The sequence below is a fragment of the Oncorhynchus kisutch genome, linkage group LG14 (genome assembly GCF_002021735.2).
Source record: "Oncorhynchus kisutch isolate 150728-3 linkage group LG14, Okis_V2, whole genome shotgun sequence".
Taxonomy (NCBI): domain Eukaryota; kingdom Metazoa; phylum Chordata; class Actinopteri; order Salmoniformes; family Salmonidae; genus Oncorhynchus; species Oncorhynchus kisutch.
The window spans coordinates 2,485,871-2,513,503 of NC_034187.2; the positions used below are offsets into that span (position 1 = coordinate 2,485,871).

General features: G+C 45.9%; 1 protein-coding gene across 1 annotated transcript; it reads left to right on the forward strand.

Moving 5' to 3' along the window:
* Nucleotides 1-27,633, forward strand: LOC109880872 (pantothenate kinase 3). Its single transcript, XM_031787628.1, has 8 exons — nucleotides 1-694; nucleotides 1,244-1,390; nucleotides 8,207-8,412; nucleotides 10,321-10,571; nucleotides 17,372-17,548; nucleotides 17,935-18,058; nucleotides 20,414-20,539; nucleotides 25,503-27,633. Exons 1-8 carry the CDS (start codon nucleotides 451-453, stop codon nucleotides 25,551-25,553), a joined length of 1,326 nt encoding a protein of 441 aa, XP_031643488.1. The 5' UTR covers nucleotides 1-450; the 3' UTR covers nucleotides 25,554-27,633.

Sequence of the window (27,633 nt, forward strand, 5' to 3'; positions counted from 1 at the left end):
AATATTGTCCAATGACATGACTAGAACGGTCATGGCTAGAAGGGATCCAGCTTTTGTAAAAACAAAAAATAAAATGTCACATTTTAACTTTTCGAATTATCGTAACAGGATAATTAGGTTAATGTTATGAAAATGGTTTAGAGTTAGATTAAATGCAACAACAAAAAAATATAATTTTTGACGTTAATTTGATCAAAAACTAGATCTCTTTGACCGACTGGAACATGTTGTTGAAGAGACGTTTAGGTTAGAAGGAATTGGCTCAGAGCTCATGTCACTCTTCAGCATCATCTTGTTGTGAAAACGAAATGACATTAAAAACGAACTAAATTATAGCTAAAACAGATCCATTTTCATTTAGCTATCTTGTCAGCTTGAGATATTATCTCAGTCGGAACGCAGAATTTAATACTAATTGTATATCAAGACGTCATTCTTCAATTGTATTCAATGGAAAAACGGAATGGCCACCACGGCGAGAATGAACCGGAGACCGGGGAAAACGAAGAAACGGCGCCTGCTCCACCGAAACAGTCGTGTTCAAGGAGTGACGAGTCGAATATTTTTATATTGGACGGTAACAACACGGAGACGACCACGACCGGGGGTTGTGCCACTACCGACGAACGACGCACATCTACATCCAACTATTCGTCGAGGCAAAAGATTGACTCCCTGGGAAAAATCAGGCCACGTATGTCGAACCAGTAAATTATATTTAATTTTTTAACCTGTTTTGTTCATGTTAGTCTAACGGCAGCATAATAGATAATAGATGCGACAATATCATTTCCAGTTCTACAATGGGACTGTATGTTTCTCCAGCAGACAGACAAGATGGCGTCTCAGTGCACACTGCCTTGCAGGAGCACCGTGTTTACACAGCGGTTTACTGTTATTCTCATATTTATTAGCGTTGTATTTCAAGAAAATCGTTCAATAAGCTTTTGTGTCACGATTCCCCGACATTTTTAATAAACAGTTGACACATTTTTAATATATATATTGTAGTGTTATTTGATGCCAAACTTTACAGATGAGTTGGGATTGCGCAGTAACCCCAGTGCTGTCAACGAAAACTCATTGTGTACTGTGTTGTTGACATTTTGACATCCTCCCTCCTAATCACTTCCAGACCTGTCTCTATGCAAGCAGCTCTATTTGTATGTACTGTTGCTGACATTTTGATTAACAAAGATTTGTTTCCTCGTCCTCTTTCTGTTTGGTCTCTGTGTCTGTACAGCCTTCCCATGGTTTGGGATGGACATTGGTGGCACCCTGGTGAAGCTGGTCTACTTTGAGCCCAAGGATATCACAGCTGAGGAGGAGCAGGAGGAGGTAGAGAACCTAAAGAGCATCCGGCGCTACCTGACCTCCAACATAGCCTACGGTAAGAATCAAATCACATTTTATTACTCACATATACACATGGTTAGTAGATGTGAGTGTAGCTAAATGCTTGTGCTTCTAGTTCCGACCGTGTAGTAATATCTAACAAGTAATCTAACAATTCCCCCAACAACTACCTAATACACACAAATCTAAAGGGGTGAATGAGAAGATGTACATATGAGTATATGGATGAGCGATGTCCGAGCAGCATAGGCAAGGTGCAGTAGATACATGTGATATGAGTGATGTAAGATATGAAAACATTATTTAAAGTGGCATTATTTAAAGTGACTAGTGATCCATTTGTTAAAGTGTCCAGTGATTAGGTCTCAATGTAGGCAGCAGCCTCTCTGTGCTAGTGACGGCTGTTTAGCAGTCTGATGACCAGAGAGTTGAGTCAGTATGTTGGCAGCAGCCTCTCTGTGCTAGTGACGGCTGTTTAGCAGTCTGATGACCAGAGAGTTGAGTCAGTGTGTAGGCAGCAGCCTCTCTGTGCTAGTGACGGCTGTTTAGCAGTCTGATGACCAGAGAGTTGAGTCAGTGTGTTGGCAGCAGCCTCTCTGTGCTAGTGACGGCTGTTTAACAGTCTGATGGCCTTGAGACAGAGAGTTGAGTCAGTGTGTTGGCAGCAGCCTCTCTGTGCTAGTGACGGCTGTTTAGCAGTCTGATGACCAGAGAGTTGAGTCAGTGTGTTGGCAGCAGCCTCTCTGTGCTAGTGACGGCTGTTTAACAGTCTGATGGCCTTGAGACAGAGAGTTGAGTCAGTGTGTTGGCAGCAGCCTCTCTGTGCTAGTGACGGCTGTTTAGCAGTCTGATGGCCTTGAGACAGAGGCTGTTTTTTGATCTCTTGACTTGTGCTTCTAGTTCCGACAGTGCAGTAATATCTAACAATTCCACAACAACTACCTAATACACACAAATCTAAGTAAAGGAATGGAATAATAATACAGTGCCTTGCGAAAGTATTCGGCCCCCTTGAACTTTGCGACCTTTTGCCACATTTCAGGCTTCAAACATAAAGATATAAAACTGTATTTTTTTGTGAAGAATCAACAACAAGTGGGACACAATCATGAAGTGGAACGACATTTATTGGATATTTCAAACTTTTTTAACAAATCAAAAACTGAAAAATTGAGGCCACGTAACCAGTTCGCTATAGTGTTAACTGGTATACGACTCCTTGGCGTTCCTGAAGTTATAATGTGTTAGTTGCTTACTGGACCCTGGCAATCTGTGTGAAATGTTAACTAGTTAACGAACTAACCACTAAATTCTACACTATCTGTTAACCTCTACAGTATGTGGTTCATTTTCAGAATGAGAGAATTAGGTGAAAATGAGGTGTTGCTTGTTAGACAAGTGGAGTCAGGGATCAAGAGTAGTTGGAGCCGGGCCTGGCTTAAAATGGATGCCACTATAGAGGTGAAAGAAGCACCACACACTTTCCCTCTTCCTCTCTGCTGCTGTCACATTGTAGAACAGATGTCCACAGGCGGAAGTGTACAATGTAATAATGTGCAGTGTAGTCCAAAGATATTGTTTTTGTTGTGTTGAACTTGACACTAACGTGTGTGTGTGTGTGTGTGTGAGTGAGTGAGGGGGTTATACTTTTTGTTGCTCATTGAATGTTATTTTTGCACACATGTAGCCTTGTGCACTTGATCGATGTCTGTCGTGGCCACTATAATAGAGCAAATATAGAAAGCCTGTTTGTTTCATTATATTTCTACTTTAAGATGTTCTTTCCCCCAAGTGCAATATTTTGTGTGTGTGTGTGGTCACAAGCCTTCTATTATAAAGGCTGTCTTGGAACCAGGCTCTGGTGGGGTTGGGGGGGGGGCAGTCCTCTTCTGACTGTCCCGGGTGGAGATTATAAGAGGACATGGCCAGTTAAGGCCAGAGGGGTGGCCAGTCCTCTTCTGACTGTCCCGGGTGGAGATTATAAGAGGCCATGGCCAGTTAAGGCCAGAGGGGTGGCCAGTCCTCTTCTGACTGTCCCGGGTGGAGATTATAAGAGGACATGGCCAGTTAAGGCCAGATTGTTCTTCAAGATGTACAAACGTTTATAGATGACCAGCAGGGTCAAAAATAATAATCACAAAATGCTGTCTGTCAAGTACTACCGGTAACCAGTGTTGTCACATCTTCCAGTGGCCCTGCACTGTATTCCATTACCTGGGTAAGAGCTGATGTTCTATGTAGGGCTAGAACCATACCTGCAGGGTTCTACACTGCAGGGTTCTACACTGCAGGGTTCTACACTGCAGGGTTCTAACTCTTTCCCCTGGTGGCACTGGCGCTACTAACTATTTCACTTGGTGGCACCAGCACATGATTTGGTCGCACCTAAGTTAATCAATAATGCCTGTGTCCCACAATGCACCTGCATTCCATACAGAAGCAGGCTAATAATGACTAGCCATCTTTTTAAATTAGCTGCCCTTGCGTTCTTCTGCTGATTTGGATAGATTTACTGAAAAAGAAAAGAGACTGTTTATAAATCTGTATTTATTGCCGTATGTTCTTTTCTGCAAAGTCCTCTAGAGGGCAGAATAACTTTTGTTTTAAACAATACTTGATACCGAAACAATACCAAGGCAAAAAAAACAGACTGATTTTACAAAAAAATTTGTTTTGTTTTTCTCCAGGTTTTTGCTCTCAAAACCACTTTTTTTTTTTCATAGAACATCCAATTTTGTTAATTTTCTAAGTCCACAACAGTGCTTAAACCACATCAGGGTTACCATTTGAGAAATGTAGATAATTTTAGTGTAGTACCCTTTAATAATTCCGGCGCAGCCAGACTGTGTTTGGGTAGCAGTTTTGTAGTGCACTTTTGTGATGGAGGTTTCAAAACAAAATGGCCACTGGATTGATGCAAATAATCCTGATTCTGCCCTTTAGGCATAGGCTAATTTTTTTAGGGGGGGTTGTACTAAACAATATGGAAATGGTTTTTTTATGTTTTTAGTCATCCATTCGAAAATGTATTTTAAAAATTCTATAAAAAATCCTCTAATCTTCACACAACACCCCATAATGACAGTGAAAACAGGTTTTTAGAAATATGTGCAAATGTATGAAAAATCTTTTAAAAACAATACCTTATTTACGTAACTATTCAGACCCTTTGCTATGAGACCGAAATGTCATCCATTTTAGAATAAGACTGTGAAGTAGCCAAATGTGGGGAAAAGTCAAGGGGTCTGAATACTTTACGAAGGTTCTGTATACAGCTCAGAAAGTATTCAGACCCCTTGACTTTTATCCACATTTTGTTGTTACTGAATTCAAAATGGACAAAAAAAATGTTTTTTTTTTTATCTACACACAATATCCCGTAATGATTTAAGTAAAAATGTGTTTTTAAAAATGATTGAACTGTCATTTGAACATAATCAAACCTAATTAAGAAAACAGCGGCCAATTATCAAATGTTATAGGTGGCAACATTATAACTTTGATGTAAGTGTTATAGGATTCTCCATAGGTTTGTAGCAGAGCATAACTATAAAATGTACCATAACTCTCCAGAAGACACAGATGTTCCACGTATAGTACTTAGACTGGGGTGTTCACTGATGACAAGGTGGTGCTGAGTGAGAGGCTGCCATGGATGGATGGTGATGGATGGATGGATGGTGATGGATGGATGGGGATGGATGGTGATGGTGATGGATGGTGATTGGATGGATGGGGATGGATGGTGATCGATTGGGATGAGTGTTCTCTGACGACAAGGTGGTGCTGAGTGAGAGGCTGCCATGGATGGATGGATGGATGGGGATGGATGGATGGATGGATGGATGGATGGATGGGGATGAATGGAAGCCACCCTAAAGAACAATTACAATGGGAAATATCAGCTCAACATTTACAAAGCAGTTTTTATATTTTTGGCCCCCTTTTTCTCCCCAATTTCATGATCTCCAATTACGATCTTGGCTCATCGCTGCAACTCCCCAACGAGCTCGGGAGAGGCGAAAGTCGAGTCATGCGTCCCCCGAAACATGACCGCGCTTCTTAACACCCGCTCGCTTAACCCGAAAGCCATTAACACCAATGTGTCAACTGATGACCGGAGTCAGCTTGCAGGTGCACGGCCTGCCACAAGGGGTCGCTAGAGGGCGATGAGCCAAGTAAAGCCCGCCCCTGGCCAAACCTTCCCCTAACCCGGACGACGCTGGGCCAATAGTGCCCCGCCTTATGGGGCTCCCGGTCACGGCTGGTTGTGATACAGCCCTGGATCGAACCCCCGGCTGTAGTGACGCAACACCACTGATGCAGTGCTTTAGAGCACTGTGCCGCTCGGGAAGACATCTACAAAGCAGTTATATGAACACTGCTGTTTCTAGATATAATAGTTGTTTAAAAAGGGGGTGGAAAAATAATACTGCTGTGTTTCTAGATATAATAGTTGTTTTACATAGGGGTGGAGGTATGTGAAGCATGTATGATATTGTTAATTCCTTCTTTATAGCATACACTATCAAAACTACACATGACTGTGTTCTTGCATGCCACTCACAGAGGCTCTCCACCCAGCATAATGTAGAGATGATGTCCTGTTAAGTGATGGCCAATCAGCAGGGGTTATGCCTCCTACTTGAATGTCAGGGCTACGGGATAGGGTTGAGAACAGGTAGGACCTGATCCTTGATCAGTACTCCTACTGTAAGACGCTTGATGCCTATGAACTGGCACTGGTTTCATTCGGTGACCATGTTTACTCACCCTGTTTGGCAATGGATCCTGTCCCGGTTTGGCAATGGATCCTCTCCCGGTTTGGCAATGGATCCTCTCCCGGTTTGGCAATGGATCCTCTCCCGGTTTGGCAATGGATCCTCTCCCGGTTTGGCAATGGATCCTCTCCCGGTTTGGCAATGGATCCTCTCCCGGTTTGGCAATGGATCCTCTCCCGGTTTGGCAATGGATCCTCTCCCGGTTTGGCAATGGATCCTCTCCCGGTTTGGCAATGGATCCTCTCCCGGTTTGGCAATGGATCCTCTCCCTGTTTGGCAATGGATCCTCTCCCTGTTTGGCAATGGATCCTCTCCCTGTTTGGCAATGGATCGGAGTCCTCTCTCTGAAGGTTGCCTCCTCTTTTGCACCCTCGTGGTTGAAAGAAGATAAGATCCAACAATGAGTCTTAATCATAAGGTTTAATAATAGGATGTGTTTCTAGATATAATAGTTGTTGCTAGTTAGCGCAAGGCATATAGCTAGCCTGCTAGTAAGGACAAGGCATATAGCTAGCCTGCTAGTTAGGGCAAGCGCAAGGCATATAGCTAGCCTGCTAGTTAGGGCAAGGGCAAGGCATATAGCTAGCCTGCTAGTTAGGGCAAGGCATATAGCTAGCCTGCTAGTTAGGGCAAGCGCAAGGCATATAGCTAGCCTGCTAGTTAGGGCAAGGCATATAGCTAGCCTGCTAGTTAGGGCAAGGCATATAGCTAGCCTGCTAGTAAGGACAAGGCATATAGCTAGCCTGCTAGTAAGGACAAGGCATATAGCTAGCCTGCTAGTTAGGGCAAGGACAAGGCATATAGCTAGCCTGCTAGTAAGGACAAGGCATATAGCTAGCCTGCTAGTTAGGGCAAGCGCAAGGCATATAGCTAGCCTGCTAGTTAGGGCAAGGGCAAGGCATATAGCTAGCCTGCTAGTTAGGGCAAGCGCAAGGCATATAGCTAGCCTGCTAGTTAGGGCAAGCGCAAGGCATATAGCTAGCCTGCTAGTTAGGGCAAGGACAAGGCATATAGCTAGCCTGCTAGTTAGGGCAAGGACAAGGCATATAGCTAGCCTGCTAGTTAGGGCAAGGGCAAGGCATATAGCTAGCCTGCTAGTTAGGGCAAGGCATATAGCTAGCCTGCTAGTTAGGGCAAGGCATATAGCTAGCCTGCTAGTAAGGGCAAGGCATATAGCTAGCCTGCTAGTAAGGACAAGGCATATAGCTAGCCTGCTAGTTAGGGCAAGCGCAAGGCATATAGCTAGCCTGCTAGTTAGGGCAAGGGCAAGGCATATAGCTAGCCTGCTAGTTAGGGCAAGCGCAAGGCATATAGCTAGCCTGCTAGTTAGGGCAAGCGCAAGGCATATAGCTAGCCTGCTAGTTAGGGCAAGGACAAGGCATATAGCTAGCCTGCTAGTTAGGGCAAGGACAAGGCATATAGCTAGCCTGCTAGTTAGGGCAAGGGCAAGGCATATAGCTAGCCTGCTAGTTAGGGCAAGGCATATAGCTAGCCTGCTAGTTAGGGCAAGGCATATAGCTAGCCTGCTAGTAAGGGCAAGGCATATAGCTAGCCTGCTAGTAAGGGCAAGGCATATAGCTAGTTAACTTATTGTCTTTGAGAAGGTTCTTTACTTATGCACTACTAACTAACTAGCTAGCTAACGCAGTAAAGCTATATTTACCATTTCATTTCAATATGACGCAAACCTCAACGAAAATCCCAGATCCTGGTAGCCTAGCGTCTAAGCAAGGTCACTTTTTCAAACCCCCTTTCCGGCAAGGTGGAGTTTAGGGTTAATGAATGCTGCTGCACGGATATCGAGAAGGGTGCAACTGCAGACCGCAATTCGTGGTCATTCCCAGGACCCCCCCCCCAGTAGAAGTAGTTAGATGCTAGAATGCCCAGATGCTGGAATGCCCTGAATTGCGGTCTGCAGTTGCACCCTTCTCGATATCCGTGCAGCAACATTCATTAACCCTAACCCTAAGATCATGGGATCTGTATCTGAGGGTGTGTGTGTATCTAGGGGAGGGGGGGTGTGTGGTATGGACTAAGACGAGTATTCCTTCTGACGGTGAATGTGCTAGGTAAGACTGGGATCAGAGATGTTCACCTGGAGATGAAGGACCTGACGATATGCGGACGCACAGGGAACCTCCACTTCATCCGCTTCCCCACCCAGGATCTGCCGGCCTTCCTACAGATGGCACGCAACAAACACTTCTCCAGCCTCCACACCACCCTCTGTGCCACCGGAGGGGGTGCCTACAAGTTTGAGTTCGACTTCCGCCAGGTGGGTACAGTAAACGGGGAAAAGATTTTAGCGGGAAAGAGAGCGACCATCCTTCCTAGTTACTGTAATGTTTTGCAGGTTAGCGTTTCTCATCCTGAATGTTGTTCTAGAGACAGCTCCTCAGTGTGGTCACTAGCAGGTTAGCGTTTCTCATTCTGAATGTTGTTCTGGAGGCAGCTCCTCAGAGTGGTCACTAGCAGGTTAGCGTTTCTCATCCTGAATGTTGTTCTGGAGGCAGCTCCTCAGTGTGGTCACTAGCAGGTTAGCGTTTCTCATCCTGAATGTTGTTCTGGAGGCAGCTCCTCAGTGTGGTCACTAGCAGGTTAGCGTTTCTCATTCTGAATGTTGTTCTAGAGACAGCTCCTCAGAGTGGTCACTAGCAGGTTAGCGTTTCTCATCCTGAATGTTGTTCTGGAGGCAGCTCCTCAGTGGTCACTAGCAGGTTAGCATTTCTCATCCTGAATGTTGTTCTGGAGGCAGCTCCTCAGTGGTCACTAGCAGGTTAGCGTTTCTCATTCTGAATGTTGTTCTGGAGGCAGCTCCTCAGAGTGGTCACTAGCAGGTTAGCGTTTCTCATCCTGAATGTTGTTCTGGAGGCAGCTCCTCAGTGTGGTCACTAGCAGGTTAGCGTTTCTCATCCTGAATGTTGTTCTGGAGGCAGCTCCTCAGTGTGGTCACTAGCAGGTTAGCGTTTCTCATTCTGAATGTTGTTCTGGAGGCAGCTCCTCAGAGTGGTCACTAGCAGGTTAGCGTTTCTCATCCTGAATGTTGTTCTAGAGACAGCTCCTCAGTGTGGTCACTAGCAGGTTAGCGTTTCTCATCCTGAATGTTGTTCTGGAGGCAGCTCCTCAGTGTGGTCACTAGCAGGTTAGCGTTTCTCATCCTGAATGTTGTTCTGGAGGCAGCTCCTCAGAGTGGTCACTAGCAGGTTAGCGTTTCTCATCCTGAATGTTGTTCTAGAGACAGCTCCTCAGTGTGGTCACTAGCAGGTTAGCGTTTCTCATCCTGAATGTTGTTCTAGAGACAGCTCCTCAGTGTGGTCACTAGCAGGTTAGCGTTTCTCATTCTGAATGTTGTTCTGGAGGCAGCTCCTCAGAGTGGTCACTAGCAGGTTAGCGTTTCTCATCCTGAATGTTGTTCTAGAGACAGCTCCTCAGTGTGGTCACTAGCAGGTTAGCGTTTCTCATCCTGAATGTTGTTCTAGAGACAGCTCCTCAGTGTGGTCACTAGCAGGCACAGCCATAAAGTGTGTGTGTGTGGGGGGGGGGGGGGGGGGGGGGGGGTTGTTATAAGACACCACATGATCAGAAAGGTAAATGTTTTTCTTCCTGATTTTAAGTGAATACATGCACAAAACATTAGGAACAGCTGCTCTTTCCATGACAGACTGACCAGGTGAATCCAGGTGAAGGATATGATTCCTTATTGATGTCACCTGTTAAATCCACTTCAATCAGTGTAGATGAAGGGGAGGAGACGGGTTAAAGTAGGCTTTTTAAGCTTTTTAAGCCTTAAGCCTTGAGACAATTGAGACATGGATTGTGGGTGTGGGCCAGTGAGGGTAGACGGGCGAGACAAAATATTTAAGTGCCTTTGAACGGGGTATGGTAGTAGGTGCCAGGAGCACCGGTTTGAGTGTGTCAAGAACTGTAATGCTGCTGGGTTTTTCCACACAACAGTTTCCTGTGTATCAAGAATGGTCCACCACCCAAAGGACATCCAGCCGATTTGACACGACTGTGGGAAGCATTGGAGTCGACATGGACCAGAATCCCTGTGGAACGCTTTAGACACCTTGTAGAGTCCATGCCCCTGACGAATTGAGGCTGTTCTGAGGGCAAAAGGGGAGGGTGTTCCTAATGTTTAGTATAGTCAGTAAATGTATTAGGCATTCTCCTCTCTCCTCAGATGGCTGATCTCCAGCTGCTGAAGCTAGATGAGCTGGACTGTCTGATACGAGGTGTTCTCTACATAGACTCAGTGGTGTCCAATCCTTCAGAGTGTTACTACTATGAGAACCCTACAGACCCTGAACACTGTGTCCAGAAACCCTTCACTCTGGAGAACCCTTACCCTCTACTGCTGGTCAACATCGGCTCTGGCGTCAGCATTCTGGCCGTCTACTCCAAGAACAACTACAAACGAGTAACTGGGACCAGGTAAGGTCAGCATGCGGTCACTGGGTGGTCGAGTCTGTCACATGAGTCTATTAACCACATTCAACCCCCCCCCCAAAAAGATGTAGACGTACATTTGTGTTCCATTTCCTGCTGTGATGTAATTTCCTGTTTTACATCACTTCACTGGTTTGTTTTGTATCATGTAGCCTAGGCCGAAGGGGGATAAAAGTGAAGCACTTCCTTTTCAGAGATGAGTATTCTCTACATGTTGAAAAGGGGCCAAGTTGTACCTTGAACCTGTGAAATGGTTTAGCGTTTTGAACTGAGTTTCCGACACAGCAAAACATCAATGTACATAATTGTATTCACACCACTATTTAAGCATTCACAAAACATCTGTACATGGACCAAAAAAGTGTTACAAACACTTGCTTACAGGCAACATAGGTTATTGCCAATAAAAGGTCACAATAAGATGCACAGCGTTCGATTTGGCTGCTGGGGGGCAGGTGGCAGACCCCCCCCAGCTCCGCTAAAACCATTGACAACTAGGCCTTGGTTTATAATGGCGGTGGGGGGGGGGGGGGGGGTTGGCTGCCATTTTACGGCCTCCTAATCAACTGTGCTGTTTTGTACATAATGTTGCTGCTACCATCTCTTATGACCGAAAATAACTTCCGGACATCAGATCAGCGATTAATCACCACGAATTGGAGAAAGATTTATTTCTTTAATGAGTCTGACGTGAAGGAGATACTGCTTCTCCGAGCCCAAATCCCCATCATTCACGTGAAGAAAAGACGTGGAGAATAAACTGGATGAGCTCTGTTGGAGACGATCCTACCGACAGGACATTTAAAAACTGTAATATCTTGTGTTTCACCGAGTCGTAGCTGAACGACGACATGGATAATATTAATTTGGCTGTGTTTTCTGTGGATCGGCAGGACAGAACAGCTACGTCTGGTAAGACGAGGGGTGGTGGTCTGTATCTATTTGCCAATAAAAGCTGGTTCGTGATGTCTAATATTAAGGAAGACTCAAGGTATTGCTCGCCTGAGGTAGAGTATCTCATGATAAGCCGTAGACCACTATCTACCAAGAGTTTGATCTATTTACCATCTGTTTTACCTTCTATCTACCAGCATGTCACAGAGATTCTAGACTACCTTTACTCCACACACACAGACGTGTGCAAAGCTCTCCTTCGCCCTCCATTTGGCAAATCTGACCATTATTATATCCTCCTGATTCCTGCTTACAGGCAAAAACTCAAGCAGGAAGTACCAGTGACTCGCTCAATAAGGAAGTGGTCAGATGACGCGGATGCTACGCTACCGTACTGTTTTGCACAGACTGGAATATGTTCCAGGATTCCTCCGATGGCATTGAGGAATACACCACCTCAGTCACCAGCTTCATTAATTTGTGCATTGACGACGACGTCCCCACAGTGACCATACGTACATATCCCAACCAGAAGCCATGGATTACAGGCAACATCCGCATCGAGTTAAAGGGTAGAGCTGCCGCTTTCAAGGTGCGGGACACTAATCCGAACGCTTATAAGAAATCCCGCTATGCTCTCAGACGAACCATCACAGTCAATACAGGACTAAGATTGAATCCTACGACACTCTGACACTCGTCGGATGTGCCAGGGCATGAAAACTATTATGGACTACAAAGGGAAACCCAGACGTGAGCCTACCAGACGAGCTAAATGTCTTTTGTACTCGCTTTGAGGCAAGCAACACTGAAGCATGCATGAGAGCAGCAGCTGTTCTGAACGACTGTGTGATCACACTCTCCGTAGCCGATGTGAGCAAGACCTTTTAACACAGGTAAACATTCATAAGGCCACGAGGCCAGATGGATTACCAGGACGTGCACTCAAAGCAATGCGCATACCAACTGGCAAGTGTCTTCACTGACATTTTCAACCTCTCCCTGACTGAGTCTGTAGTACCTGTTTCAAGCAGATCACCATAATCCCTGTGCCCAAAGCGAAGTTAACATTCCTAAATGACCACATCGGTAGCCATGAAGTGCTTTATATCAGTCAATATGGCTAGTTAACAAGCTAATAACATATCATGTCAATATGGCTATAGTCATCTAGTTTATCCCTAGAAAGTTAGCTTGTTAACTAGCCACATTGACTGATATGTTATTAGCTTGTTAACTAGCCATATTGACTGATCTGCTATTAGCTTGTTAACTAGCCATATTGATATAACATGTTGTTAGCTTGTTAACTAGCCATATTGACTGATCTGTTATTAGCTAGCTAGCCAATTTGACGTGATACATCAATCAATGTAGCCTCATGTCTGTCAGTAGCAATCGTAATTAAAAACAATGTTGAAAAGGGGATGTTATTTAACTTCGCTAGGTAGACCTACATTAGATCTACTTTACCACAATGTTTAGCCAACTGTACCAAGTTTCTACCAGTAGCTAGCAAAGTAAGCATGATCAGGGCCTCCAGCTTGATGATGAGCTTGGAGGGCACTATGGTGTTGAATGCTGAGCTGTAGTCAATGAACAGCATTCTTACGTAGGTATTCCTCTTGTCCAGATGGGTTAGGGCAGTGTGATGGCGAGTGCGTCTTCTGTGGACATGTTGGAGCGGAATGCGAACTGAAGTGGGTCTAGGGTAATAGGTAAGGTGGAGGTGATATGATCCTTGACTAGTCTCTCAAAGCACTTCATGATGACGAAAGTGAGTGCTATGGGGCGATAGTCATTTAGTTCGGTTACCTTTGCCTTCTTGGGTACAGGAACAATGGTTGACATCTAGAGGCATGTGGGGACAGCAGACTGGGATAGGGAGAGAGATTGAATATGTCCGTATACACACCAGCCACCTGGTCTGCGCCTGCTCTGAGGACACGGCTAGGGATGCTGTCTGGGCCAGCAGCCTTGCGAGGGTTAACACTTTTAAATGTTTTACTCACGTCAGCCACTGAGAAGGAGAGCGGGGGGGGGGGGGGGTGCAGTACTTGTTAGCGGGCCGCGACGGTGGCATTGAATTATCCTCAAAGTGGGCAAAGAAGGTGTTTAGTTTGTCTGGAAGCGTGACGTGTCTGGATTTCTTTTTGTAGTCCGTGATTTCCTACATATATTTTAGAGGCTATTTATACAGAAAATTGTATAATATAACCCATATATATATATTTTTATAATTATACAACGATATTTGTGGATGACATTATTTCCTTTGCAACATTTCTGATACATCACATGCTTTACTTTTGTTTTCCTGCATTAGTAAAAACAGGGAATGCATCACGTATACCTCTACTGCCATTCATTCCAATTTACTCGTTTTGGATTTCTCCATTACCAAGATGGCTGCCATTTGACCCTGTTTTTGAACTTTGAGGGTTTTATGTCATATAACCTCTCTAGTAATTTAAAAGGATCTCTGATTATCTGCTCTCTTTTCCTCCACTGACTGATGGTTGTCCTAGCCTGAAATCCAGAACCTGTTTTTGTGCTTACGTTCCACTCCTTGTGTTCTGTGTTCTGACAAGGAATGGAATTATAGCTAGACCAGACTGGTACCCAGGCTATGGTTGCTCAACCAGACTGGTACCCAGGCTATGGTTGCTCAACCAGACTGGTAGCCAGGCTATGGTTGCTCAACCAGACTGGTAGCCAGGCTATGGTTGCTCAACCAGACTGGTAGCCAGGCTATGGTTGCTCAACCAGACTGGTACCCAGGCTATGGTTGCTCAACCAGACTGGTACCCAGGCTATGGTTGCTCAACCAGACTGGTACCCAGGCTATGGTTGCTCAACCAGACTGGTAGCCAGGCTATGGTTGCTCAACCAGACTGGTAGCCAGGCTATGGTTGCTCAACCAGACTGGTAGCCAGGCTATGGGAGCTCAACCAGACTGGTACCCAGGCTATGGGAGCTCAACCAGACTGGTACCCAGGCTATGGGAGCTCAACCAGACTGGTACCCAGGCTATGGGAGCTCAACCAGACTGGTAGCCAGGGTATGGGAGCTCAACCAGACTGGTACCCAGGTTGCTCTGAACATGATTTATTTCTGTCTGGTACCCAGGCTATGGTTGCTCAACCAGACTGGTAGCCAGGCTATGGTTGCTCAACCAGACTGGTACCCAGGCTATGGTTGCTCAACCAGACTGGTACCCAGGCTATGGTTGCTCAACCAGACTGGTAGCCAGGCTATGGTTGCTCAACCAGACTGGTAGCCAGGCTATGGTTGCTCAACCAGACTGGTAGCCAGGCTATGGTTGCTCAACCAGACTGGTAGCCAGGCTATGGGAGCTCAACCAGACTGGTACCCAGGCTATGGGAGCTCAACCAGACTGGTACCCAGGCTATGGGAGCTCAACCAGACTGGTACCCAGGCTATGGGAGCTCAACCAGACTGGTAGCCAGGCTATGGGAGCTCAACCAGACTGGTAGCCAGGCTATGGGAGCTCAACCAGACTGGTACCCAGGTTGCTCTGAACATGATTTATTTCTGTCTGGTACCCAGGCTATGGGAGCTCAACCAGACTGGTACCCAGGCTATGGGAGCTCAACCAGGCTGGTACCCAGGTTGCTCTGAACATGATTTATTTCTGTCTGGTACCCAGGCTATGGGAGCTCAACCAGACTGGTAGTCAGGCTATGGGAGCTCAACCAGACTGGTAGTCAGGCTATGGGAGCTCAACCAGACTGGTACCCAGGCTATGGTTGCTCAACCAGACTGGTACCCAGGCTATGGTTGCTCAACCAGACTGGTACCCAGGCTATGGTTGCTCAACCAAACTGGTAGCCAGGCTATGGGGGCTCAACCAAACTGGTAGCCAGGCTATGGGGGCTCAACCAGACTGGTAGCCAGGCTATGGGAGCTCAACCAGACTGGTAGCCAGGCTATGGGAGCTCAACCAGACTGGTAGCCAGGCTATGGGAGCTCAACCAGACTGGTAGCCAGGCTATGGTTGCTCAACCAGACTGGTAGCCAGGCTATGGGAGCTCAACCATAGCCCCATATACTACCCACCATTGCGACCTGTACGCTCTCGTTGGCTGGCCCTCGCTTCATACTCGTCGCCAAACCCACTGGCTCCATGTCATCTACAAGACCCTGCTAGGTAAAGTCCCCCCTTATCTCAGCTCGCTGGTCACCATAGCATCTCCCACCTGTAGCACACGCTCCAGCAGGTATATCTCTCTAGTCACCCCCAAAACCTATTCTTTCTTTGGCCGCCTCTCCTTCCAGTTCTCTGCTGCCAATGACTGGAACGAACTACAAAAATCTCTGAAACTGGAAACACTTATCTCCCTCACTAGCTTTAAGCACCAACTGTCAGAGCAGCTCACAGATTACTGCACCTGTACATAGCCCACCTATAATTTAGCCCAAACAACTACCTCTTTCCCAACTGTATTTAATTTTAATTTATTTATTTATTTTGCTCCTTTGCACCCCATTATTTTTTTATTTCTACTTTGCACATTCTTCCATTGCAAAACTACCATTCCAGTATTTTACTTGCTATATTGTATTTACTTTGCCATCTTGGCCTTTTTTGCCTTTACCTCCCTTCTCACCTCATTTGCTCACATTGTATATAGACTTGTTTATACTGCATTATTGACTGTATGTTTGTTTTTACTCCATGTGTAACTCTGTGTCGTTTTATCTGTCGAACTGCTTTGCTTTATCTTGGCCAGGTCGCAATTGTAAATGAGAACTTGTTCTCAACTTGCCTACCTGGTTAAATAAAGGTAAAATAAATAAATAAATAAATAAAAACCAGACTGGTAGCCAGGCTATGGTTGCTCAACCAGACTGGTACCCAGGCTATGGGAGCTCAACCAGACTGGTACCCAGGCTATGGGAGCTCAACCAGACTGGTACCCAGGCTATGGGAGCTCAACCAGACTGGTACCCAGGCTATGGTTGCTCAACCAGACTGGTACCCAGGCTATGGGAGCTCAACCAGACTGGTACCCAGGCTATGGGAGCTCAACCAGACTGGTACCCAGGCTATGGGGGCTCAACCAGACTGGTACCCAGGCTATGGTTGCTCAACCAGACTGGTACCCAGGCTATGGGAGCTCAACCAGACTGGTACCCAGGCTATGGGAGCTCAACCAGACTGGTACCCAGGCTATGGGAGCTCAACCAGACTGGTAGCCAGGCTATGGGGGCTCAACCAGACTGGTAGCCAGGCTATGGGGGCTCAACCAGACTGGTAGCCAGGCTATGGGAGCTCAACCAGACTGGTAGCCAGGCTATGGGAGCTCAACCAGACTGGTAGCCAGGCTATGGGAGCTCAACCAGACTGGTAGCCAGGCTATGGGAGCTCAACCAGACTGGTAGCCAGGCTATGGGAGCTCAACCAGACTGGTAGCCAGGCTATGGGAGCTCAACCAGACTGGTAGCCAGGCTATGGGAGCTCAACCAGACTGGTAGCCAGGCTATGGGAGCTCAACCAGACTGGTACCCAGGCTATGGGAGCTCCCCTTGCCTCTGTTTGTTGTCCTTGGTAGTTTTCCGTTCTGGCACATGACTGCTCAGGCCCTGTCTGTCATAATGGTCCTGTGTGCTGCATGGCTAAAGGCAGGAGGGGACACGGAGCGGTTTCCTTTAGATTCTGATCTCAGGACAGATGTTGAATTTCCACCACCATCCGTTAAGGTTTAGGATTGGGAGAGGGGAAGCTGATCCTAGATCTGTACATAGGGGACCCCCCCCCCCCCTTTGGAGCCTAGGAAGGAGGAGCCTGGAACATTTTGGAGTGATTTCTAAGAATATGGTGGTAGGTTACTACAGGTTATAACCGTGTTCTGTGTTTCCCCATGCAGTCTGGGTGGAGGGACATTCCTGGGGCTGTGCTGTTTACTGACTGGCTGCTCCAGCTTTGAGGAGGCTCTGGAGATGGCGTCGCAGGGGGAGAGCACGCACGTGGATAAGCTAGTGCGGGACATCTACGGAGGGGACTACGAGCGCTTCGGCCTCCCCGGCTGGGCTGTGGCCTCCAGGTAAAACCGTTAGCAGTACCCGGGGTGTATTCATTAGTGCATATCGTAGCAAAATGTTTTGCAACAGGTAGCCTAGCGTTTTAAGAACGTTTGGTCAGTAATGGAAAGATTGCTGGTTCGAATCTCTGAGCCGACTAACTGAAGAATCTGTCTGCCGTTGAGCAAGGCACTTAAACCTAATTGCTCTTGTAAGTCGCTCTGGACATCATGTATTTCTCTCTTGTAGTTTTAGGAACATGATGTATTTCTGTCTTGTAGTTTTAGAAACATGATGTTTTTCTGTCTTGTAGTTTTGGGAACATGATGTATTTCTGTCTTGTAGTTTTGGGAACATGATGTATTTCTGTCTTGTAGTTTTGGGAACATGATGTATTTCTGTCTTGTAGTTTTGGGAACATGGTGTGTAAAGAGAAGCGGGAGTCCATCTCTAAAGAGGATCTAGCCAGAGCCACCCTGGTCTCCATCACCAACAACATCGGCTCCATCACCAGGATGGTTGCGCTCAACGAGGTACTTCACTACTTCACAATGCACCCTATTCCCTATATAGTGCATCACCAGGGCCCTGGTCAATAGTAGTGCGCTATATCTAAACTATAGTAGTGTATTTGTACAATTTGAAATTGTGAATAAATACAGGAAACAGGCTGCCGTTTCAGACAGGAAACAGGCTGCCGTTTCAGACAGGAAACAGGCTGCCGTTTCAGACAGGAAACAGGCTGCCGTTTCAGACAGGAAACAGGCTGCCGTTTCAGACAGGAAACAGGCTGCCGTTTCAGGCAGGAAACAGGCTGCCGTTTCAGGCGCTGTTCGCATGTTGTGGCGGTATAGTGCACACTGCTTTGAAGACCATGGAAAGACAATGGAGACAGATAAACATCACACAGAGATGTGTTCAGGGGGGGGCTGGATGTTCAGGGGGGGGATGTTCAGGGGGGGGCTGGATGTTCAGGGGGGGGGCTGGATGTTCAGGGGGGGGCTGGATGTTCAGGGGGGGGGGGGCTGGATGTTCAGGGGGGGGGGGCTGGATGTTCAGGGGGGGGGCTGGATGTTCAGGGGGGGCTGGATGTTCAGGGTGGGCTGGATGTTCAGGGGGGATGTTCAGGAGGGGGGGCTGGATGTTCGGGGGGAAGCTGGATGTTCAGGGGGAAGCTGGATGTTCAGGGGGGGGCCGGATGTTCAGGGGGGGGCCGGATGTTCAGGGGGGGGCCGGATGTTCAGGGGGAAGCTGGATGTTCAGGGGGGGGCTGGATGTTCAGGGGGAAGCTGGATGTTCAGGGGGGGGCTGGATGTTCAGGGGGAAGCTGGATGTTCAGGGGGGGCTGGATGTTCAGGGGGGGGCTGGATGTTCAGGGGGGGGCTGGATGTTCGGGGGGAAGCTGGATGTTCGGGGGGAAGCTGGATGTTCGGGGGGGATGTTCGGGGGGGGATGTTCGGGGGGGGGCGCTGGATGTTCAGGGGGAAGCTGGATGTTCGGGGGGGGGCTGGATGTTTGGGGGGGGGCGCTGGATGTTCGGGGGGGGATGTTCGGGGGGGGTGCTGGATGTTCAGGGGGAAGCTGCGCTGGATGTTCAGGGGGGGCTGTTCGGGGGGGGCGCTGGATGTTCGGGGGGGGCTGTTCGGGGGGGCGCTGGATGTTCAGGGGGAAGCTGGATGTTCAGGGGGGGGCTGTTCGGGGGGGCGCTGGATGTTCAGGGGGAAGCTGGATGTTCAGGGGGGGGATGTTCGGGGGGGGCGCTGGATGTTCAGGGGGGCGCTGGAAGTTCAGGGGGGCGCTGGATGTTCAGGGGAGAGCTGGATGTTCAGGGGGGATGTTCAGGGGAGAGCTGGATGTTCAGGGGGGATGTTCAGGGGAGAGCTGGATGTTCGGGGGGGGCGCTGGATGTTCAGGGGAGAGCTGGATGTTCAGGGGGTGCTGGATTTTCAGGGGGGGATGTTCGGGGGAGAGCTGGATGTTCAGGGGGATGTTCGGGGGAGAGCTGGATGTTCAGGGGAGCGCTGGATGTTCAGGGGAGAGCTGGGTGTTCAGGGGGATGTTCGGGGGAGAGCTGGATGTTCAGGGGAGCGCTGGATGTTCAGGGGAGAGCTGGATGTTCAGGGGAGCGCTGGATGTTCAGGGGAGCGCTGGATGTTCAGGGGGCGCTGGATGTTCAGGGGGGCGCTGGATGTTCAGGGGAGAGCTGGATGTTCAGGGGAGAGCTGGATGTTCAGGGGGGCGCTGGATGTTCAGGGGAGAGCTGGATGTTCAGGGGGGAGCTGGATGTTTTCTCTTTGCCTTCAGCCTCTTTATGATGCTGCCTTGTGGAATCTGGATCAAGCAGCATTGTACAGGGCTATGAAGGCACTGAGCTCTGCTTCAGCCAGTCTCCTTCAGCCAGTCTCCTTCAGCCAGTCTGCTTCAGCCAGTCTGCTTCAGCCAGTCTGCTTCAGCCAGTCTGCTTCAGCCAGTCTCCTTCAGCCAGTCTCCTTCAGCCAGTCTGCTTCAGCCAGTCTGCTTCAGCCAGTCTCCTTCAGCCAGTCTGCTTCAGCCAGTCTGCTTCAGCCAGTCTGCTTCAGCCAGTCTCCTTCAGCCAGTCTCCTTCAGCCAGTCTCCTTCAGCCAGTCTCCTTCAGCCAGTCTCCTTCAGCCAGTCTCCTTCAGCCAGTCTGCTTCAGCCAGTCTGCATTGAAACTTGTTTTATTTTTCATGTCTGTTATTGATTTGAGAAATTAAACTTAAAATATTTATATGATTATCATTGAAATGACCCATTTGTAATAATCCATTTTACAACCATGAGGTTATAAGAAAAATAAGTGTTCCTAATGACCTGTACCCCCCCCCCCCCCCCCCCCCCCGCCCCACCCTGTTTGTGTTTCTGTTCAGAACATTGAGAGGGTGGTGTTCGTAGGGAACTTCCTGAGGGTGAACACCCTGTCCATGAAGCTGCTGGCCTACGCCATGGACTACTGGTCTAAAGGCCAGCTGAAAGCCCTGTTCCTCAGACACGAGGTAAGACTGTCTACTGGTCTGAAAGCCCTGTTCCTCAGACACGAGGTAAGACTGTCTACTGGTCTGAAAGCCCTGTTCCTCAGACACGAGGTAAGGTATTCAGTCAACCTGTAGTAAAGCCCTAGTGTGATGGAGTAGAATATTTTTTTTTTAAATGTCCCTTTGATGATGTCTCTGCTTGGTTCAGTCTGTACAGTATCTTCAGAAAATATTCACCCACCTTGACTTTTTCCACATTTTGTTACAAGGTGATTTATAATTGTAATTTTTACACAAAATACTGTTAAAGGTGAAGAAAATGTTTAATATTTGTAAAATAAAACACTAATATCTTGATTACATCAGTATTCAACCCTGAGTTAATACATATTATTATGTATTTGGGGCGGCAGGGTAGCCTAATGGTTGCAAGTTCAAACCCCGAGCTGACAAGGTACAAATCTGTCGTTCTGCCCCTGAACAGGCAGTTAACCCACTGTTCCTAGACCAGTTAACCCACTGTTCCTAGACCAGTTAACCCACTGTTCCTAGACCAGTTAACCCATTGTTCCTAGACCAGTTAACCCACTGTTCCTAGACCAGTTAACCCACTGTTCCTAGACCAGTTAACCCACTGTTCCTAGACCAGTTAACCCACTGTTCCTAGACCAGTTAACCCACTGTTCCTAGACCAGTTAACCCACTGTTCCTAGACCAGTTAACCCACTGTTCCTAGACCAGTTAACCCACTGTTCCTAGACCAGTTAACCCACTGTTCCTAGACCAGTTAACCCACTGTTCCTAGACCAGTTAACCCACTGTTCCTAGACCAGTTAACCCACTGTTCCTAGACCAGTTAACCCACTGTTCCTAGACCAGTTAACCCACTGTTCCTAGGCCAGTTAACCCACTGTTCCTAGACCAGTTAACCCACTGTTCCTAGGCCAGTTAACCCACTGTTCCTAGACCAGTTAACCCACTGTTCCTAGACCAGTTAACCCACTGTTCCTAGACCAGTTAACCCACTGTTCCTAGGCCAGTTAACCCACTGTTCCTAGGCCAGTTAACCCACTGTTCCTAGACCAGTTAACCCACTGTTCCTAGACCAGTTAACCCACTGTTCCTAGACCAGTTAACCCACTGTTCCTAGACCAGTCAACCCACTGTTCCTAGACCAGTCAACCCACTGTTCCTCGGCCAGTTAACCCACTGTTCCTAGACCAGTTAACCCACTGTTCCTAGACCAGTTAACCCACTGTTCCTAGACCAGTTAACCCACTGTTCCTAGACCAGTTAACCCACTGTTCCTAGACCAGTTAACCCACTGTTCCTAGGCCAGTTAACCCACTGTTCCTAGACCAGTTAACCCACTGTTCCTAGGCCAGTTAACCCACTGTTCCTAGGCCGTCATTGAAAATAAGAATTTGTTCTTAACTGACTTGCCTGGTTAAATAAAGGTAAAATTAAAAATATATATATGAAGAATCACTTTTGGCAGCAACTATAGCTGTGAGTCTTTCTGGATAAGTCTCTTAAGAGCTTTGCACTAGAGGTCGACCGATTAATCGGAATGGCCGATTTAATTAGGGCCGATTTCAAGTTTTCATATCAAATCGGCATTTTAGGACGCCGATTATGGCCGATTACATTGCACTCCACGAGGAGACTGTGTGGCAGGCTGACTACCTGTTATGCGAATGCAGCAAGGAGCCAAGGTAAGGTGCTAGCTAGCATTAAACTTATCCTATAAAAAACAATCAATCTTAACATAATCACTAGTTAACTACACATGGTTGATGATATTACTAGTTTATCTAGCTTGTCCTGCGTTGCATATAATCAATGCGGTGCCTGTTAATTTATCATCGAATCACAGCCTACTTCGCCAAACGGGGGATGATTTAACAAAAGCGCATTTGCGAAAAGAGCACAATCATTGCACGAATGTACCTAACCATAAACACCAATGCCTTTCTTAAAATCAATACACACAAGTATATATTTTTAAACCTGCATATTTAGTTAAAAGATTCATGTTAGCAGGCAATATTAAACAAGGGAAATTGTCACTTCTCTTGCGTTCATTGCACGCAGAGTCAGGGTATATGCAACAGTTTGGGCCGCCTGGCTCGTTGAGAACTAATTTGCCAGAATTATGACATAACATTGAAGGTTGTACAATGTAACAACAATATTTAGACTTATGGATGCCACCCGTTAGATAAAATACCAAACGGTTCCGTATTTCACTGAAAGAATAAATGTTTTGTTTTCAAGATGATAGTTTCCGGATTCGACCATATTAATGACCTAAGGCTCGCATTTCTGTGTGTTATTATGTTATAATTAAGTCTATGATTTGATAGAACAGTCTGACTGAGCGATGGTAGGCTCTTAAGCATTCATTCAAACGGCACTTTTGTGCGTTTACGAGCAGTTCTTTGCTGTGCTTCAAGCATTGAGCTGTTTATGACTTCAAGCCTATCAACTCCCGAGATTAGGCTGGTGTAACCGATGTGAAATGGCTAGTTAGTTAGCGGGGTGCGCGCTAATAGCGTTTCAAACGTCACTCGCTCTGAGACTTGGAGTAGTTGTTCCCCTTGCTCTGCATGGGTAACGGTGCTTTGAGGGTGGCTGTTGTCGATGTGTTCCTGGTTCGAGCCCAGCTAGGGGCGAGGAGAGGGACGGAAGCTATACTGTTGCACTGGCAATACTAAAGTGCCTATAAGAACATACCATAGTCAAAGGTTAATGAAATACAAATGGTATAGAGAGAAATAGTCCTATAAATACTATATTAACTACAACCTAAAACTTCTTACCTGGGAATATTGAAGACTCATGTTAAAAGGAACCACCAGCTTTCATATGTTCTCATGTTCTGAGCAAGGAACTGAAACGTTATCTTTCTTACATGGCACATATTGCACTTTTACTTTCTTCTCCAACACTTTGTTTTTGCATTATTTAAACCAAATTGAACATGTTTCATTATTTATTTGAGGCTAAATTGATTTGATTGATGTATTATATTAAGTTAAAATAAATGTTAATTCAGTATTGTTGTAATTGTCATTATTACAAATAAATAAATATGGTCAGATTTTAATCGGTGTCTGCTTTTTTTGGTCCTCCAATAATCGGTATCGGCGTTGAAAAATCATCATCGGTCGACCTCTATTCTGCACACCTGGATTGTACAATATTTGCACATTATTATTTTATAAATTGGTTGTTGATCATTGCTAGACAGCCATTTTAAAATAGATTTTCAAGCTGATTTAAGTCATAACTGTAACTAAAAAGCTGAATTTCTCCTGGTTTGAACACAGACTCAACCAGGTTTTCCTCCGGGATTTTGGCTGTGCTCTATCCTGTTTCTTTCTATCCTAAAAAAAACTCCCCAATCCTTGCCGATGACAAGGATACCCAATCCTTGCCGATAACATAATCAACATAATCAATAAAATGTTTTTATAAAGCCCTTTTTACATCTGCAGATGTCACAAAGTGCTGTACAGAAACCAAACCTAAAACTCCAAAGAGCAAGCAATGCAGGTGTATAAGCACGGTGGCTTGGGAAAAAAAACTCCCTTGAAAGGCAGGAATCTAGGAAGAAACCTAGAGAGGAACCAGGCTCTGAAGGGTGGCCAGTCCTCTATTGGCTGTGCCTGGTGGAAATTTATAAGAGTACATTGTTTTTCAAGATGTTCATAGATGACCAGCAGGCTCAAATAATAATCAGTGATTGTAGAGGGTGCAACAGGTCACCACCTCGGGAGTAAATGTCAGTTGGCTTTTCATAGCAGCAACCACTATGCTTGAAAATATTGAGTGGTACTAAGTGATGTTGTCTTAGATTTGCCCCAAACATAACGCTTTGTATTCAGGACACAAAGTTAATTTATTTGCCAATTTTTTTTCAGTTTTACTTTCGTGCTTTATTGCAAAAAGGAGGCATGTTTTGGAATATTTTTATTCTGTGAAGGCCTCCTTCTTTTAATTTAGGTTAGTATTCTGGAGTAATTACAATGTTGTTGATCCATCCTCAGTTGTCTCCCATCACAGCCATTGAACTCTGTAACTGTTTTAAAGTCACCATTTGTCTCATGGTGAAATCAATGAGTGGTTTCCTTCCTCTCCGGCAACTGAGTTAAGAAGGATGCCTGTATCTTTGTAGTGACTGGGTGTATTGATACATCATCCAAAGTGTAATTAATGCTCAACACTTATTGCAGACAGTCCATGGCACTTATTATGTGACTTGTTAAGCATGTTTAATTAGGCTTGCCGTAAACAAACGGGTTGAATTCTTATTGACTCAAGACATTTTAGGTTTTCATTTTTTATTAATTTGTTAAATAATTCTACAAACATAATTCCACTTTGACATTATGGGGTATTGTGTGTAGACCAGTGACATTATGGGGTATTGTGTGTAGACCAGTGACATTATGGGGTATTGTGTGTAGACCAGTGACATTATGGGGTATTGTTGTGTAGACCAGTGACATTATGGGGTATTGTGTGTAGACCAGTGACATTATGGGGTATTGTGTGTAGACCAGTGACATTATGGGGTATTGTGTGTAGACCAGTGACATTATGGGGTATTGTGTGTAGACCAGTGACATTATGGGGTATTGTTGTGTAGACCAGTGACACAACATCTCAATTTAATCCATTTTTTTAGATTCAAGGCTGTAACAACAAAATGTGTAAAAAGTCAAGGGGTGTGAATACTTTGAAGGCCCTGTAGATACACATACTGGTAAACGTCATGGGAAGAGGGACTAAAGTAGCACAGTAAGACGAGGTAAAGCTCTTTCTTGATCAATCCTTGAGACAAAGTAAAGGGATGGAACGGAACAAAGTATTCTCTTGTATATCTGCTCAGTTTGTATTTCAAAACACCGTGAGAAAGTGAGAGATCTGCAGTAAACTAAACTAACATTATAGTTTTTGTTGTTGTTGTCGTCGTCAGGGCTACTTCGGATCAGTCGGGGCTTTGCTGGAACTCCTGGATCCATCCTGATTGCTACGGTGGCCCTGAAGGTCAAACTAGCACTTAAGACCCAAGGACTGCTCTCACCCAAAGCCAGACTCACACTTAGACTGTTAAACCAAAGACCGTCCATCCAGCAGGACCTTTACACTTTTATCCTCCACACACTATTGGTGTGGTGTGCTTGCCTGTACAAGTAGCCAGGTAGGTAGCCAGGTAGGTAGGCTGTATAGTAGATAAGTAGGTAGGCTGTATAGTAGACAAGTAGCCTGGTCCGTCTGCATACGTTTGACAGGAATATGAATCCCACCAGGAACGACCACCACTGTTGCCTTCACTGCTGGATAATCACATGTCTGTTTGACATGTTTAATATAATTGCTTGATTGCTCTGTCGCCATCAGCAGCCGATGGCTCAGCTCTAGATGTTGACCTCCATAGAAGGCTCCATGGCTGGGGCCCAATGGGCATTCTACTGGCACTCGCGTCAGGGTTCATTCCCAGCCAATACAGGAAAGTACATTGACGTTCTGATTCTCTTCAATGCTTTTCATTTAGGAAAATGTGGAATTTGGTTTACTTTCTGAATTAACAGGAATTGTAATGGAATTGATCTCAACCCTGATTTACTGTTACGTTTAAATTCATTTTTTATTTTTTACTATGGTTTACTGTGACATTTTTCAGCTCAGCTGCAAAGTAATTGCTACATATTGATGGAAGAGATTTTGATTGATATCTGACAATGGCAAATGGAATATTTGTGGGTCTGTTTTGGACATTAATGTTAAGTTTTTCACCTGGATGAACTGTTACCAACGAATCTGACTCTTATTCAACTTTACATGATAGTTAAACATTTCGTCTTTATTCTGCCTTGAGACAATCTCTCCTCTCTCTCTCCTCTATCTGTGTCTCTCTCTGTCTCCCTCTGTCTCCCTCTGTCTCTCTCTGTCTCCCTCTGTCTGTCTCTCTCTCTCTCTCTCTCTGTCTCACTCTGTCTTGCTCTCTCTCTGTCTCTCTCTGTCTCTCTCTCTGTCTGTCTCACTCTGTCTTGCTCTCTCTCTGTCTCTCGCTCTCGCTGTCTCTCTTGCTGTTTCGCTCTGTCTTGCGCTCTCTCTCCCTCTGTCTGTCTTGCTCTGTCTTGCTCTCTCTCTCTCTGTCTGGCTCTCGCTGTTTCGCTCTGTCTTGCTCTCTCTCTGTCTCTCGCTCTCGCTGTCTCTCTCTTGCTGTTTCGCTCTGTCTTGCGCTCTCTCTCCCTCTGTCTGTCTTGCTCTGTCTTGCTCTCTCTCTCTCTGTCTGGCTCTCGCTGTTTCGCTCTGTCTTGCTCTCTGTCTGTCTCTTCTCCCCCCCATACTAGTTTCAACTGTTGTCATTATTAGGCCTACTTTAACTACTTTTTATTCAGATCACTATGCCAACAGGTACTCTTCCTGGAGTCCATACACATAACTAAAAATAAATTAGTTTAAATAAGACACGGTAGTAGACAACACAACACTTTCAGGGATCTGGATATGCTGTATTTGTGCAGTATAGGGGTTTTAAAGGGGAGTCCTGGGTCGGACTCCCCTTTGCCTCCAGAACACCCTGAATTCTTCGAGGCATGGAAACGTTGCTTAATTGGTATCAAGGAAAATATTATCCACACCATTACACCACCGCCACCAGCCTGTAATCATATACATGCTTTAGTCCTATCCCAAAGGCAAGTAACGTACACAAGTTGGTTGTGTTCAGTCTCATCAAATCAGCTGTATATATACTAGTGCTTCACGTTCAGCTAAATAAATTCTGTTAAGTGCCTGGTATGTTGTAGTCTAGGAAAGGTAGAAATACAGACAATCGTATGAAGACATGCTTTTTTGAAATCAGACCTGTCTTTGACTCCATACACCAAGTTCTCTCTGGTGATGTACAATATACTTTTTTCTTTTTTTTATTACTAAATATTTGTAATAAATGTTGTGTCATAAATTATTTGAATATCATTTTCTGAGGTGATGCTTATTTATTTGATAATAGCAAATTCTGCAATGGAAATCTACAAGATATGTGTTTTTCGATTTTGACATAAAATAAGAGGAATAAAAATGTATTTAAAAAATCA